Source organism: Pelecanus crispus, chromosome 3 (genome assembly GCF_030463565.1).
Source record: "Pelecanus crispus isolate bPelCri1 chromosome 3, bPelCri1.pri, whole genome shotgun sequence".
NCBI classification, from domain to species: domain Eukaryota; kingdom Metazoa; phylum Chordata; class Aves; order Pelecaniformes; family Pelecanidae; genus Pelecanus; species Pelecanus crispus.
In genome coordinates this window covers 37,453,007-37,466,119 of record NC_134645.1, presented here as the reverse complement: position 1 = coordinate 37,466,119, position 13,113 = coordinate 37,453,007, and the positions used below count along the sequence as shown (strand labels likewise).

General features: G+C 41.4%; 1 protein-coding gene across 1 annotated transcript in view; it reads right to left on the bottom strand.

Annotated features, from left to right (window-relative positions):
* KCNH1 (potassium voltage-gated channel subfamily H member 1) overlaps window positions 1–13,113 on the bottom strand; it is a 185,411-nt gene that overhangs the window by 118,867 nt on the left and 53,431 nt on the right. Inside the window, exon 7 of the mRNA XM_075707277.1 lies at window positions 12,190–12,619. Coding sequence (XP_075563392.1) covers window positions 12,190–12,619 — 430 coding nt within the window. The remainder of the gene's footprint in view (window positions 1–12,189; window positions 12,620–13,113) is intronic.

Below are 13,113 nucleotides of genomic sequence, written 5' to 3'. Positions count from 1 at the left end.
ATAAACCACTTACATATTACAGCTAGGTAACATGTTTCTACCCCAACATTTTGTAACCTACAGCAGGTCTGTCTGAGTCCAGTAGCAATTAGACAGTAAAGTAACTATATCCTTTTTGAAGCTGATGCAGAAGTGAAAGGTGCTTAGAAGATGCTTCAGATCTTCTGTCATATTCCACATATTAGATGATGAGTGGCACGATGTATCATATAACTGGATGTGCTATTTTGCTGTTTTTTTCCCACGCCTAACTAGCTGGGTTTTTCTTAGACTGAAATGGACTTAGAAATACAGTTTATTGTCATGTAAAACTAAATCCTTGTCCAAGATTTCTATCCTTCACAGAGAGTTGCTGCTTAGGGAAAGGCCTCCTAGGACTGCAAAGAGAAAGAAAAATCTGCCACACTTTTTATGCACTATAGGTATTTAGTCAATTTCACAGGTGGGAACCCAGAATAAAATTCTAACAGGACAACTCATGCTCTTCTAGATTATACTTGTGTGCCTCAGTAATTTAAGAATAAAATTATAAAATGAACCCCCAGGATTGCTGTACTGAATATCAAAACACAATGTCTCTTGCAGATTCTAGAAGGCTTTTTTTTCATAGGGAACAAAACACTCGTATATTATCCCAATTCACCTGCCTGAAATATTCCTTTTTCCTTTTGCACTCCCCTGCCCTTTCAGTCCATGTTCTGGATCCATCAGGCACTTCCTTCCCAAACATTAACTTGAGTTAATGATGTTCCTTCAGAATTCAAAACAAGTTGGTTGCACATGCTGATGAAAGTTTGAAAGAGCCAGCACATTTCAGTGTTTTAAATCTACTTATAGGAAGAAATGTTAGAAATGGCCTAAAGAAAGCAAAATTTTGCACTAAGAAGCATGCGATATGAAAGACATCAGATGAAAAAGAGAGATACCCACAGCTGGGATACCTATTTATTTTCCTTATCCTCCTCATTACTATTAAATAATTTAAGGTAAAAAATTTAGAAACACTGTGCAACAAAGAGAAAAGGCAATTATCTGTAACATTACTGTAGTGTGAGCTCTCCCCCACATGCACAAAAAACCCAAACCATTAACACTTCACAGCTCTCATCTTCCCTCCTGTCAAACAGAACTATTTTTTCTCCACTTGCATTTACAGTTCTTTCAAAAGTTATCCAGTGCCTTGGAGAGCAAGGTTAAGCTCTGCAGGAGACAACTGATTGTAGGAACCTTGAGAATTAAAAATTTTCAAAAAAATCTCACTTCAAAAATTATCCTGATTGGATTTGCATGATACTGACAGTGATTTGGAGCAAAATTTCCTGGCACTGTTCTAGCAATGAAGTTCTAGTATGTTCTGACATAGGGCCATTCCCTAGATCCATTAAGCTGAAGTACAGCCTGAAATTTTTAAAGTCATTAAGGCAAGACGACACATCATGGGGTGATTCATCAGGCATATATATGTGATATAGCTCTAGAATTTTTATCTTCTTTTTTCCCCCAAAACCAAAAGTACATGGGCAATTTACCCTTGCCATTTGCAAATTGCATTTTGCGGGAAATTTAATAGCAATAATTTCATCTAGCTTTAATCTGGTCATATACACTTTAAATAAAAAGAATATTGCTTACTCACTTTTGCATAGTAAGAAATAACATCTCACACAGTGTCAGTTTATGTTTCCCCAAAGCAGGCCAGGAAACAAAGTACTACCACATTAACGTACCCCCCAAAACCATTTTATTTCTTCTATAAATATGGTTATATTTATAGAAGAAATATATATAGAAGAACTATTATATTTATTGCTATTTATTTCTTCTATAAATATAACAGAAGTGTGTTGTGGTGAGGAGATGACTAACCCCATATGAATGGGGCACTCCTCATATAGCCATGGTCGTTAGCTCAGACAGATTTATTACAGCATTAGCACCGGTGTTGTGAACGTGAAAAGGCCTTCCAGTCCATCTTAGCCTGAAGACGATGATTTTTGTAGGAGTTTGCTATTTACACACATGTCACCTAAAGCCTGCCCTTTTGCTGGCTTTGACACCAGTGTTTTATGTTTCAGCAGAAGCAATCCTTAAAAAATCTGCAGGCCTTGGATGTCCTTATCCAAAGAGAAGGCAACTTTTAAAAGCTGCAGTTCAGGGTTTGGAGCTTGCTATGTCGTGAAGTCTGTCAGCACTGACTGCATCCCTTCAGTGCTGTCTGTACTGCATATCAATGATGTACCTCTGCACGACCCAGACGCTCCAGCTCATCGGTGGGTCTGGAAATGCCACCGTGACCTGGTGCAGCCCCATGCTTACTGATGAGAGATACCTACGCGCTTCACTGAAAACTGCATCCCTTAGGACTCAACTGTCTAAAGGATTGTTTATATAGCCAAAAAGCCTAAAACAATGTTGTCTATCCAATTTTTTTTTTAATCACAATGACTTCGGGGGTTGGGGGGGGTTGTTGTTTTTTGCAGGGGTTTTTTTATTTGGTTTTTACTTTTTTTTTTTATTTTTATTACTCATTCTTTACTCTTAACAAGAAAAATTCAGGTATTTTCACATTTAGAGATAACCAGACCAAATCCTGCCCTAATAGCCAAACCCTCCCTCTAACCATCAGAGAAACTCTATCTGGCTTTTCTGCTGGCCCTACCTCTTTGCTGAAACTTGGTGTAGCTGAGAAACATATCCATGACACTTCTGGTGGTTCATTCCAATGGAGAAAGCATCCAAGCAAAATAACACTGAGAAATCCCAAACAGTTGCTTAACAATTATTGCAATAACACACCAGCTCTTCAAATATCATGACCAGCTTCAAACAAGAAGTAAGAAAGCACAGCAGAGAGGGGTGAGGGAATAGATCTGGAAAGACTGTCCCTACCTATTAAAAAGAAATAAAAATTTAAAAAAAAAAAAAAATCTAGGCCTTTAAATCAGGAATTACTGGCTTGACTAGTGTTGCTGGTGGCTAAGATAGATGAGAATGAAAAGCAATGCAAAATTATCAGCTGTATGGAAAGCATGCGGACCGCAACCTCAGTGGCTAGCAAGAAGTCTGTGGCATCTAAGAGATTTTTGTAATCTTGCCAGGGTTAGTGACAAACAGCAGGTATCCAAGAGACCACTTTTGCAAGGCAAGGTTTCTTTTTCCTTTCCCAGCATGTCCCCAGATCAAAACATCGCACTTGCAATAACCATGAATACAGAAAATGTTGCTTTGGGTTTGAAGTCTTACAGGCCTGTGTGCTCAGCCCCTGAGTGATACCCTCAACAAACCCAGCTGGCACTTGGCACATGGCTGGCCCTCAGTTTCAGGCCACCAACTTCCAGCAAAACCAATTTCCACATGCCCCTGCCCACCTATCTCCTAAAAGGGGTACTAGAGGTACACATGCTTCTCTTATGGTTAGATACGTGTTTGGTAAGTACCCGCACAGCGTGGCCACATCCATTTGCTCTAACAACTGCTAAACTACGTTATGAGGGGAAAATCATGCCTCAGGAACATCATCAAACATGATGCTGCAGTGTATCTGTATCTTGTTCAGGTTTGATAACAACAGTCTAGTTTTCATTGTTTCATGGCTATCCTTGTTCACAGGAGCCTCTGAATGCTTCCTACCCTGCTGGGGGTCACCGAAGCACTCTACTCTGCAAGGCTGGGAAGGAGCAACACTGACCCACATGTCATGATACCAGACATCAAGACTTTCTTATAGTTCAGAGAGATATTCACATTACTAGGGCAGATTTCTGTTCCTTTCAGCAAGAGTGCTGTATATAAAACTACTTAATTATGTTTTCAAGTTTACTTCATGTTATCCTCATTCCTGTTTTTATGTCTAATGAGAAAGAAGCTATTCACAGACAAAGCTGAACAAAGCTGAGACAGCTACTCCACACTCCTGGGATATATGTCTACTTAATCAGAGACAACAGCCGAAGTGACTGCATGATGCTTGTGTTGCACAAGATCAATGAAGATAAGTAGGTTTGGTCTCTGGTCTGTTTTGATTAATGAACTCAGTGGCTGAAAATTTATTACAGTATGTGAGCATGCATGTCCTCGAGTCTGACCTTTTAACTCCTACTTTTGTTCTTTTTCCATGATTCCTCTCACTATCTGATCTAATTACAGTGTTCACAGGGGAACTTATGATTTAGTTTAGCATTCAAACATGTGCCTTTTCCTCGGTGAACTTCATACTTCAGATGAGTCAAGCCCTGTAGTTCCAGGAAGTTCCTACTTAACAAGGAGAATTTAGCGTGAACAGGCACCAAAAGCTTGGCATCTTTCAGTTCAACTGAGAACACTAACAAAAGGCTCCTGAAATGATAGATTTTGCTCAGTCGCTCAAAATCCAGATAGGCAAGCATCCATCAGTATTATGGTATGTTAGAAGTGGAAAATGCAAAGCATTTTTAGAACTGTTCATCCCTACTCCACCTGCACAGCAAGGGGACTGCTGACACAGTGCCCAGATATGAAAAGTGCAAATGAAAGTCCTCGGGTTTCTACTATTTTTTAGGAAAAATAAACAATACGTAACCCAACCTGACAACTTCATTGAGCAAAATATACAAGAACTGTTATTTTGAGGCATATGTCTCCACAAGGAAGAAACTAAAAATTAAAATAGTTTTTTTTTTCCCTCATGTATTAAAAATGGAAAATATATGTCTTTCCACAGACCCAGACAGTGGTTTTAAACCTAGTTTTATGTAACATCAGCCTCTCTGAAAGATCTGTCTGTAGACATATTCCCTATTAATTAGCAATTTAGTGACCATCTGTGAAAATGAATAAGCAAATATGTTTTGATTCATTTAAAATGAAGCTGAGGATTTCATTGCTTTTACTTCCAATAGTAACACTCATACTTCTCTCTATATCATAGAATCATAGAATGCTTTGGGTTGGAAGGGACCTTGAGAGATCATCGAGCCCAACCCCCCTGCAGTAAGCAGGGATTGAACCTGTGACCTTTGCGTTATTAGCACCACGCTCTAACTCAAAAAATACAGTGAGGCAAAAGCATGCAGGTCAGTTCATTGACAGATGTGAAGACAGTTTGCTTTACAAAACTATAATTTACCACGTGTTCAGGAAAAGCAGCTACATAGTAATATGAATTGCATACCTTAGCAGAAGTATCAAGCCTCCACAGAACAGAAATCCTTAAAAACAGCCACTGGGTACTTCATCTCTATTTTAAAATAATTTGTTCTTCCCAAACAGATGTGTATTATTTCAGGTCAAGAATCAAGAGCATTTTTCACCTACCCACATCCCTCTTCGGTGGAGCTAACCAATGGACCATACATCCCCAGGGCTACACAATGAGTATGCTGTGGTCCCTCACAAATCTAATTAGGGGTTGCACCTACCCATGTCAAAATAACCAACAGTAAAGCACTTTCTCCCCACAAACTGCAGCCACAATGAGGTCAGTAGGACAACGTGTGCAGTCATTGCATTTGAGAGCACAAGAACACCTTCCTGCAGAGGGTGGCCCGGAAGCAGAGACCAGGGCTGCTGAGACCAAGCCATGCTTTCTTACCCTTTGCCCCAAGTGTAAAACCAAGCAACCCAGCCAGCCCCACAGGCTCAATACCCACACGCAGCTTATTCCCCTCAACCACCCCTTCCCAGTGTCTACGCACTGCTCACATGACATACCCACCCTTCCTTCTACAAGCTCACATGCCTTAAACTTTTTACTAGGCCAACATTTGCACTCAACTCAGCCAAAATTCCCACCGGTCCAGGATAGCTTCACTTAACATATCTCTAAATTTTTAATTAAAAGCTACCTGGATTTATCATTTACCATAATGAAAGACTGAATAAAAAAGAAAATGGAAGTGGTCTTACCCACTTTTTTTAAACAGCTGTCTGACATTACAGCAAAGTACTATTACTAGTGGTCAATGGGTCTACAAAGAGTTAATGTAACACAAATACATTTCTGCCACAGGATCAGCTTTACAGAGGGAGCAAGAAGGGAGCAGAAGGGGATATATCAGTGGCTGAGCAGCACAGAAAACCAAATTTTGTCTTACGGAACATGGAACATAATTACAGAGTATTAATTCCATCTCTCTCTGCATAAGCATACTAAACACACATGGAAGGACACTAGTTATGAACTGCTTACACTTTCAAATACCTGTAATATTCTGAGCCCTTCTGACACAAACGTCCTGTTTGGATGTCACCATAATCCTGTGCTGACTGTACCACAAGCCTTTCAGTCAGTTTGCCAGTGGAGAAGACTGCAACACACGTCTTAAAATCACTTGTTTACACAGTAACTCTGCTCCTGAAACAGAGAAGCTCAACAGACAACACTCCAAGATTAAAGAAAAAAGTATTGCTGCTATTCATGACTCTCCTCCCCAGAAACTATTCAAGATAACTCAGCCAGTAAATCAAGCAAACCAAAACAAAACTAAAAACTAAGTTTGCTAGAAACAAGGACTAGAAAGCCTTGTAAAACTGTGCCACCTGACAACGCTCCTCAGGGTAACACACACCATGTCCACCCTTCCCCACAGACAAAATCCACAGTCAATCGCCCTAGTCAAATCCATTCTATTAAAAATAATTCTAGAATATCAAACATGGAGAAAAAAGCATATGCCCTCTTTCTCTTCTTTTAAGCACAATAATACATAGAATCATAGAATCATAGAATCATAGAATCATCTAGGTTGGAAAAGACCTTTAAGATCATCCAGTCCAACCATTAACCTACACTACCAAGCCCACTCTAGACTAATCAAGGGTAGACCAGACTAAACCATATCCCGAAGTGCCACATCTACCCGTTTTTTAAACGCCTCCAGGGATGGTGACTCCACCACCTCTCTGGGCAGCCTGTTCCAATGCCTGACCACCCTTTCCGTAAAGAAATTCTTCCTAATCTCCAGTCTAAACCTCCCCTGGCGCAGCTTAAGCCCATTTCCTCTTGTCCTATCGCTAGCTACTTGGGAGAAGAGCCCAACACCCACCTCACTACAACCTCCTTTCAGGTAGTTGTAGAGAGCGATAAGGTCTCCCCTCAGCCTCCTCTTTTCCAGGCTAAACAACCCCAGTTCCCTCAGCCGCTCCTCATAAGACTTGTTCTCCAGACCCTTCACCAGCTTCGTTGCCCGCCTCTGAACACGCTCCAGCACCTCAATGTCTTTCTTGTAGTGAGGGGCCCAAAACTGGACACAGTATTCCAGGTGCGGCCTCACCAGCGCCGAGTACAGGGGGACAATCACCTCCCTGCTCCTGCTGGCCACAGCATTCCTGATACAAGCCAGGATGCTGTTGGCCTTCTTGGCCACCTGGGCACACTGCTGGCTCAAGTTCAGCCGGCTATCTACTAACACCCCCAGATCCTTTTCGGCCAGGCAGCTTTCCAGCCACTCCTCCCCAAGCCTGTAGCGTTGCATGGGGTTGTTGTGACCGAAGTGCAGGACCCGGCACTTGGCCTTGTTGAACCTCATACAGTTGGCCACGGCTCATCGATCCAGTCTGTCCAGGTCCCTCTGCAGGGCCATCCTACCCTCCAGCAGATCGACACTCCCACCCAATTTGGTGTCGTCTGCAAACTTACTGAGGGTGCACTCGATCCCCTCATCCAGATCATTGATAAAGATATTGAACAAGACTGGCCCTAAAACAGAGCCCTGGGGAACACCGCTCGTGACCGGCCGCCAACTGGACTTAACACCATTTATCACTACTCTCTGGGCTCGGCCACCCAACCAGTTCTTTACCCAGCGAAGAGTATGCCTGTCTAAGCCGTGAGCTGCCAGCTTCCCGAGGAGGATATTATGCCAGAAATGTGCACTCTCTCTCTGTATGTGTATACACATATGCTATGTACATATGTATGTATGCATGTATATATATAATTTATTTATTCTTAAGTTCACTGAGTAGGAAGAGTTCACACTTCTACAAGTGAATTCTTCCTTTCCCTCCACTTGATGCCAACAGCTGCGCACCTGGGAAGCAGTCCCTGAGCGCCCCTACCAAACCATGGCGACGTAGCTCATGGAGCAAACTGAAGTCAAGACCATTGACACCAAAAATCAGAGGGAGGGTTCAAAGGCAGTGCTGTGACTCCAAGCTGGATCCAGGAGGGAGCAAGCACCACACTGTTGCAGTTTCTCGGTCAGCCACCAGTGGGAGGCAGGTGCTTACCGTGCACTGAAGCAGGACCTGCACCTTAACTTTCTGTAGGGTAGCTACACATACAGCCCATGCAAGGAAGGTGAGGGTCACAGACATTTTCACAGACGTTGACCACCATCTCCATTTCAAGAAAATTCAGTTTCTTTCACAAATCAAGAGAAGATCGAAATTTCAAAGGTGATCTTGCTAACAAAATTGCAACCATGGGCTTAGCTGGCCACAGTATTGTTTAACAAGCCACTATTTTTTTGACACAGCACTTATTGCTGTTCAAAAAGAGCAGAGGATAAAACACACAAAGAGAAGGAAACTTTATCATTTTCTTTCCACTCATCTAAATCTGTCCCCATCACGCTAATGGAAGTTTTACTATTTACTCACAGGAGGTTAATTGGCCCAAGGGGAAAAAATTACCCTCCCATTAAAAATTTCCAGCCTATTTAAAGTAAATTTTTCCTGGAATCACTTTGAAATATTAATGCTGGCTGTTATACATTTGTCCTGAAATACTCTTTTTTTTCTTTTTTTTTTTTTTTTTTTGATGACACTGGCATAGTGGCAGTTTTGGAATCTCAAAACCAATCTTGTTAACATATTGTCTTACTCAACTGAAAAAAACCAATAAATCCTCAAAGAAAAAGTGACAGTGTTGTTTCCATTTCATACAGAAAATGTTGTAAAATGACTTTACTTGTTTCACTGGACTATTTAAATATACAGGTATGTATTTTTGCCCAGACTACCTAGCCACTTCAAAACCAAGATAAATTTACATAGTTCTTAAAGACTTATTCTCTAGCAGGGAATAAGTTAATGGAGTGATACGTTTGAGGTTGGACTCAGCAAATCCTACCTATCTTCAATTGGAGTTTTAGACAGTCAAATGATTGGGTTCTCTCTGCATCCTTCATGGAAAGAAAATGGCATTCCCTGTGCTACTGAAAGATAGCAGTAGCTTTTGAGAATGCATCACTAGATAGGTGTTAAAATAAATGCAGCGTTAATGGCAAAGTATAAACGAGAAATCATATACCCTTTCCTTTTATTAGTGGGCAGTAACACTTTAGCAGAACTGATTTGAAATTGCTTATTTCTGATGCTTTGGACATCCACAGCCCCTATCAATCCCATGCGCAAATCTATGTGATGCGACATCTGCCAAATGAGGACCATAACAGGAACATGTAGCCACCAACTGTGATATGAGTAGCTCAGCTCATAACAAACATGTTACTCAGCCAGGAACAAATACGAATTTTTCTGAGTGACATACAAAAGCTTTAGCCAGGAAACGTCTTTTCCCTCCCCCACATCTATCCCCCATACATTTGCTATGTACCTTTCAGGTTCCCAACAGATCAGACAAAATTTAGGGCTATTTCTAAAACAACCCTAGTGCAAGCTCAGATCAATGTTTGAGAGCTTAATTCTACAGGCAAAACAGTGTTATTTTAAGATAAAATTTTATGGTGGAAGAATGTCTGTCAACAATTAAGCTCTAAATAGCTGCAAAGTAAACAAATCAGTTTTGTTCCTCCTACCCTCAGGAATGACCTCAGCTGAAAACTTCAGCATGTTAAAAGCAATCAAGATCCTACAAAAAACAGAGGTAAACTCAAAGATTGGATTACTTAGTTGCCGTTCCCACAAACACATGTTGTGAACAGTCCTAATGGTTTCCAAGTAGTTGTTCACTGGATAAAGGTGCTCAGATACACAGACAGTTACAGGGTTAGAAATGTAAGGTTCCAGAAGTCTAAACAAAATTGTTTCCCTCAAATGTGATTGCATTCATGAGATTGAAAATTGCCAGAAGACTATTTTTTACAACTTGCTGAAATTAAAGTTCATTTTAGAATTCAGAGCAGATATCTATCAACATTAATCTTGCATAAATTCAGTTTCTTTCCACCACATTTTCATATGAAGAGTTGGAGCAGGTGCAGCTCCAAAATATCCCCATGTACATTCTTGATTGTATGAAGGTTATGTTCATTCAGTATTCATAATATTAAATAATAATACTGAATAATACTAGCTATTCTTGTCTAGGTAGTGTCATGAGCATAACCCAATGAACAGGAAGTCAAAGGTCAGGATATGTCCTATTAAACAGGTACCTTCATCAGGAAATATGTTTGGAAACCTGTTCTGTACTACACTGCTACATTGCCTAATGCACCTTCTCATGAGGAAACCGTGTAATTGTCTCCAAGCTTTATATAAATTTCCCTTCTGCTATGCAGGTGTTTTATTAGTAGTGGAAAAAGCTAGAAGAACAAAATTAACAATTTTTATAGCTAAAATATCCCAATCCCTACACACTCAAGAATGTTTGTCTTTGAGCCAACAATGTGCGCTTGCAGCCCAGAAAGCCAACCATACCCTGGGCTGCATCAAAAGAAGCGTGGCCAGCAGGTCGAGGGAGGTGATTCTGCCCCTCTGCTCTGCTCTGGTGAGACCTCACCTGGAGTCCTGTGTCCAGCTCTGGAGCCCTCAGCACAGGAAGGACATGGACCTGTTGGAGCGGGTCCAGAGGAGGGCCACCAAAATGATCTGAGGGATGGAGCACCTCTCCTATGAGGACAGGCTGACAGAGTTGGGGCTGTTCAGCCTGGAGAAGAGAAGGCTGCGGGGAGACCTGACTGCAGCCTTTCAGTACTTAAAGGGGGCCTATAGGAAGGATGGGGAGAATCTTTTTAGCAAGGCCTGTTGCGACAGGACAAGGAATAATGGTTTTAAACTAAAGAAGAATAGATTTAGACTAGACATAAGAAAGAAATTTTTTACAATGAGGGTGGTCAAGCACTGGAACAGGTTGCCCAGAGAGGTAACGGAGGCCCCATCCCTAGAAACATTCAAGGTCAGGTTGGACGGGGCTCTGAGCATCCTGATCTGGTTAAAGCTGTCCCTGCTCACTGCAGGGGGGTTGGGCTAGATGGCCTCTAAAGGTCCCTTCCAACCCAAAGCATTCTATGATTCTATACTTCTTCTCACTAACCTTCAGCTTGCTTAACACTGCACATGTAATCTCAGTACATGATTTCATTGTTGCTGTAAAATGACACACACATTGGAATCAAAGCTTCAAGTTTCTATCATAACAGGCATCGTGTTGCTAATTGAGTTTCATTATATATTTGTTCTGAATTTTCTGCTTAGCAGGGACTTTTTTCTCCTCTAGATGTAATATTACTGTACAGAAGCTTCTCTCTTTCTCCATATAATGATATGCTCTTCCATGTACAAAGTAGATTATTTTTTTCCTTATTTTGGTTCAAATTCCACCCTTACCTAGAAAAACATGACCTAGTTTAACAGTAGCCACTATATGGTTCTTAACTCCAAGTAACTCTCAAGGCACTTTGAGTGCAAATCCTGCACTGAAGTGACACAACATGGCCAAAAGCTGGACAGCTTGGCAATACGAATCCCTTGCGACAAGGAAGCGTGAGCCAGAGGTGCCCAAGGCCAGTATTGTCCCAGTTGCTTTAGGATCTGACTGTATGCTCAGCCCACAGCTGAGTTCATGGCCTCTAGAGAGCTACTGTTCTTCCTCCCTTACGAGATGCTCTTGGACCTCCTCCCACTCACCGACTCACTTGTCCAATATATACAGCTCTCAGACATACAAAGATTTTGCCACATACCAAATGGAGGCGCAAAGGTTGTCTGTGCCCACTCTGGTGCATTAATTTTTAATACTTCAGGCTTTACACATTTTATGGTTTACTTACAAGAGATTATTGAAAGGATATTGACAGAATATTGCCTCCAAAATGACTGAACTTTTGCTAGTCATAGCAGTACTCCCACTTGTGATTTTAAAACTAACCGGTAAGAAAGTGGGTAATAACTATATTGCCACCAAAAATATTTTCAGCTGTATAATAGTATCTGGCACAATTCCAGATTTTCTTATGATATCTGTATTCATGACACACAGCTATTTGGCATCGTGTGTGTGAGAGACAGATCCCTAATACTTACAGCCAATCATCATCATAGCAACAGCAAAGATCTTCTCCCCATCTGTAGTCGGCGCGATGTTCCCAAATCCAACACTGGTGAGGCTGGTCATCGTAAAATACAATGAGGAGATGTAGACGGAATCTTTGCTTGGTCCGCCTTCCCATTTTCCAAAGCCTGATGTGTTAAAGCGGTAAGGTGTTCCTATTGACATCCCCAGCTGATAGAGCCAGCTCTCAGTTCGGATCGTGTTTGTATCCTCATCAATAACTTCATAGTCTCCTATGCTGTACCAAATGCAGGCCAACCAGTGTGCTGCAAGACCAAACACGCACACCAGCAGAACCAAGACTGCTGCTCCATATTCAATGTAGTGGTCCAACTTCCGAGCTACACGACCCAGCCGAAGTAGCCTGACCACTTTAAGTGAACTGAAGAGGCTACTGATGCCCTAGAAGGATAAAGCACAGTGACCATTAGAATTTAATATTAAAGCAACAATATTCATAACTGCGGTTTCCAAAGACAGGAGGTGATCCATCACAAACAGATGGTCATCAGATAACACCTGAAAAGAGAGATTGTGAAACACAAAAAGGTCGGTGACCCTTTTCAGGGATGGATATATGCACTCTTGTCTTCATCCACTAACATTTTATGGGTTGCTCTCTGAACTCCCCTTTCAGATGGTTTGAATACGTCTACAAATACATTTGTAAAGGCTTCAAATGACAGGCTGTTTATTGCACATCCAGTTGTGCAAGTAGACCATCCCTGAGCATCCTGATGCTACTTTAGGCTGACTGAAAATAAATGTGGAAGTCCCTGACCATTAAACTATAGAAATCTAATGTTGAGAGGAACATATCCAGACACCTACTGAATCCACTCCAGCATCTGGAGTCATGAACCTCTTACGGCTATTCCTGACTTCCTTATGATCCT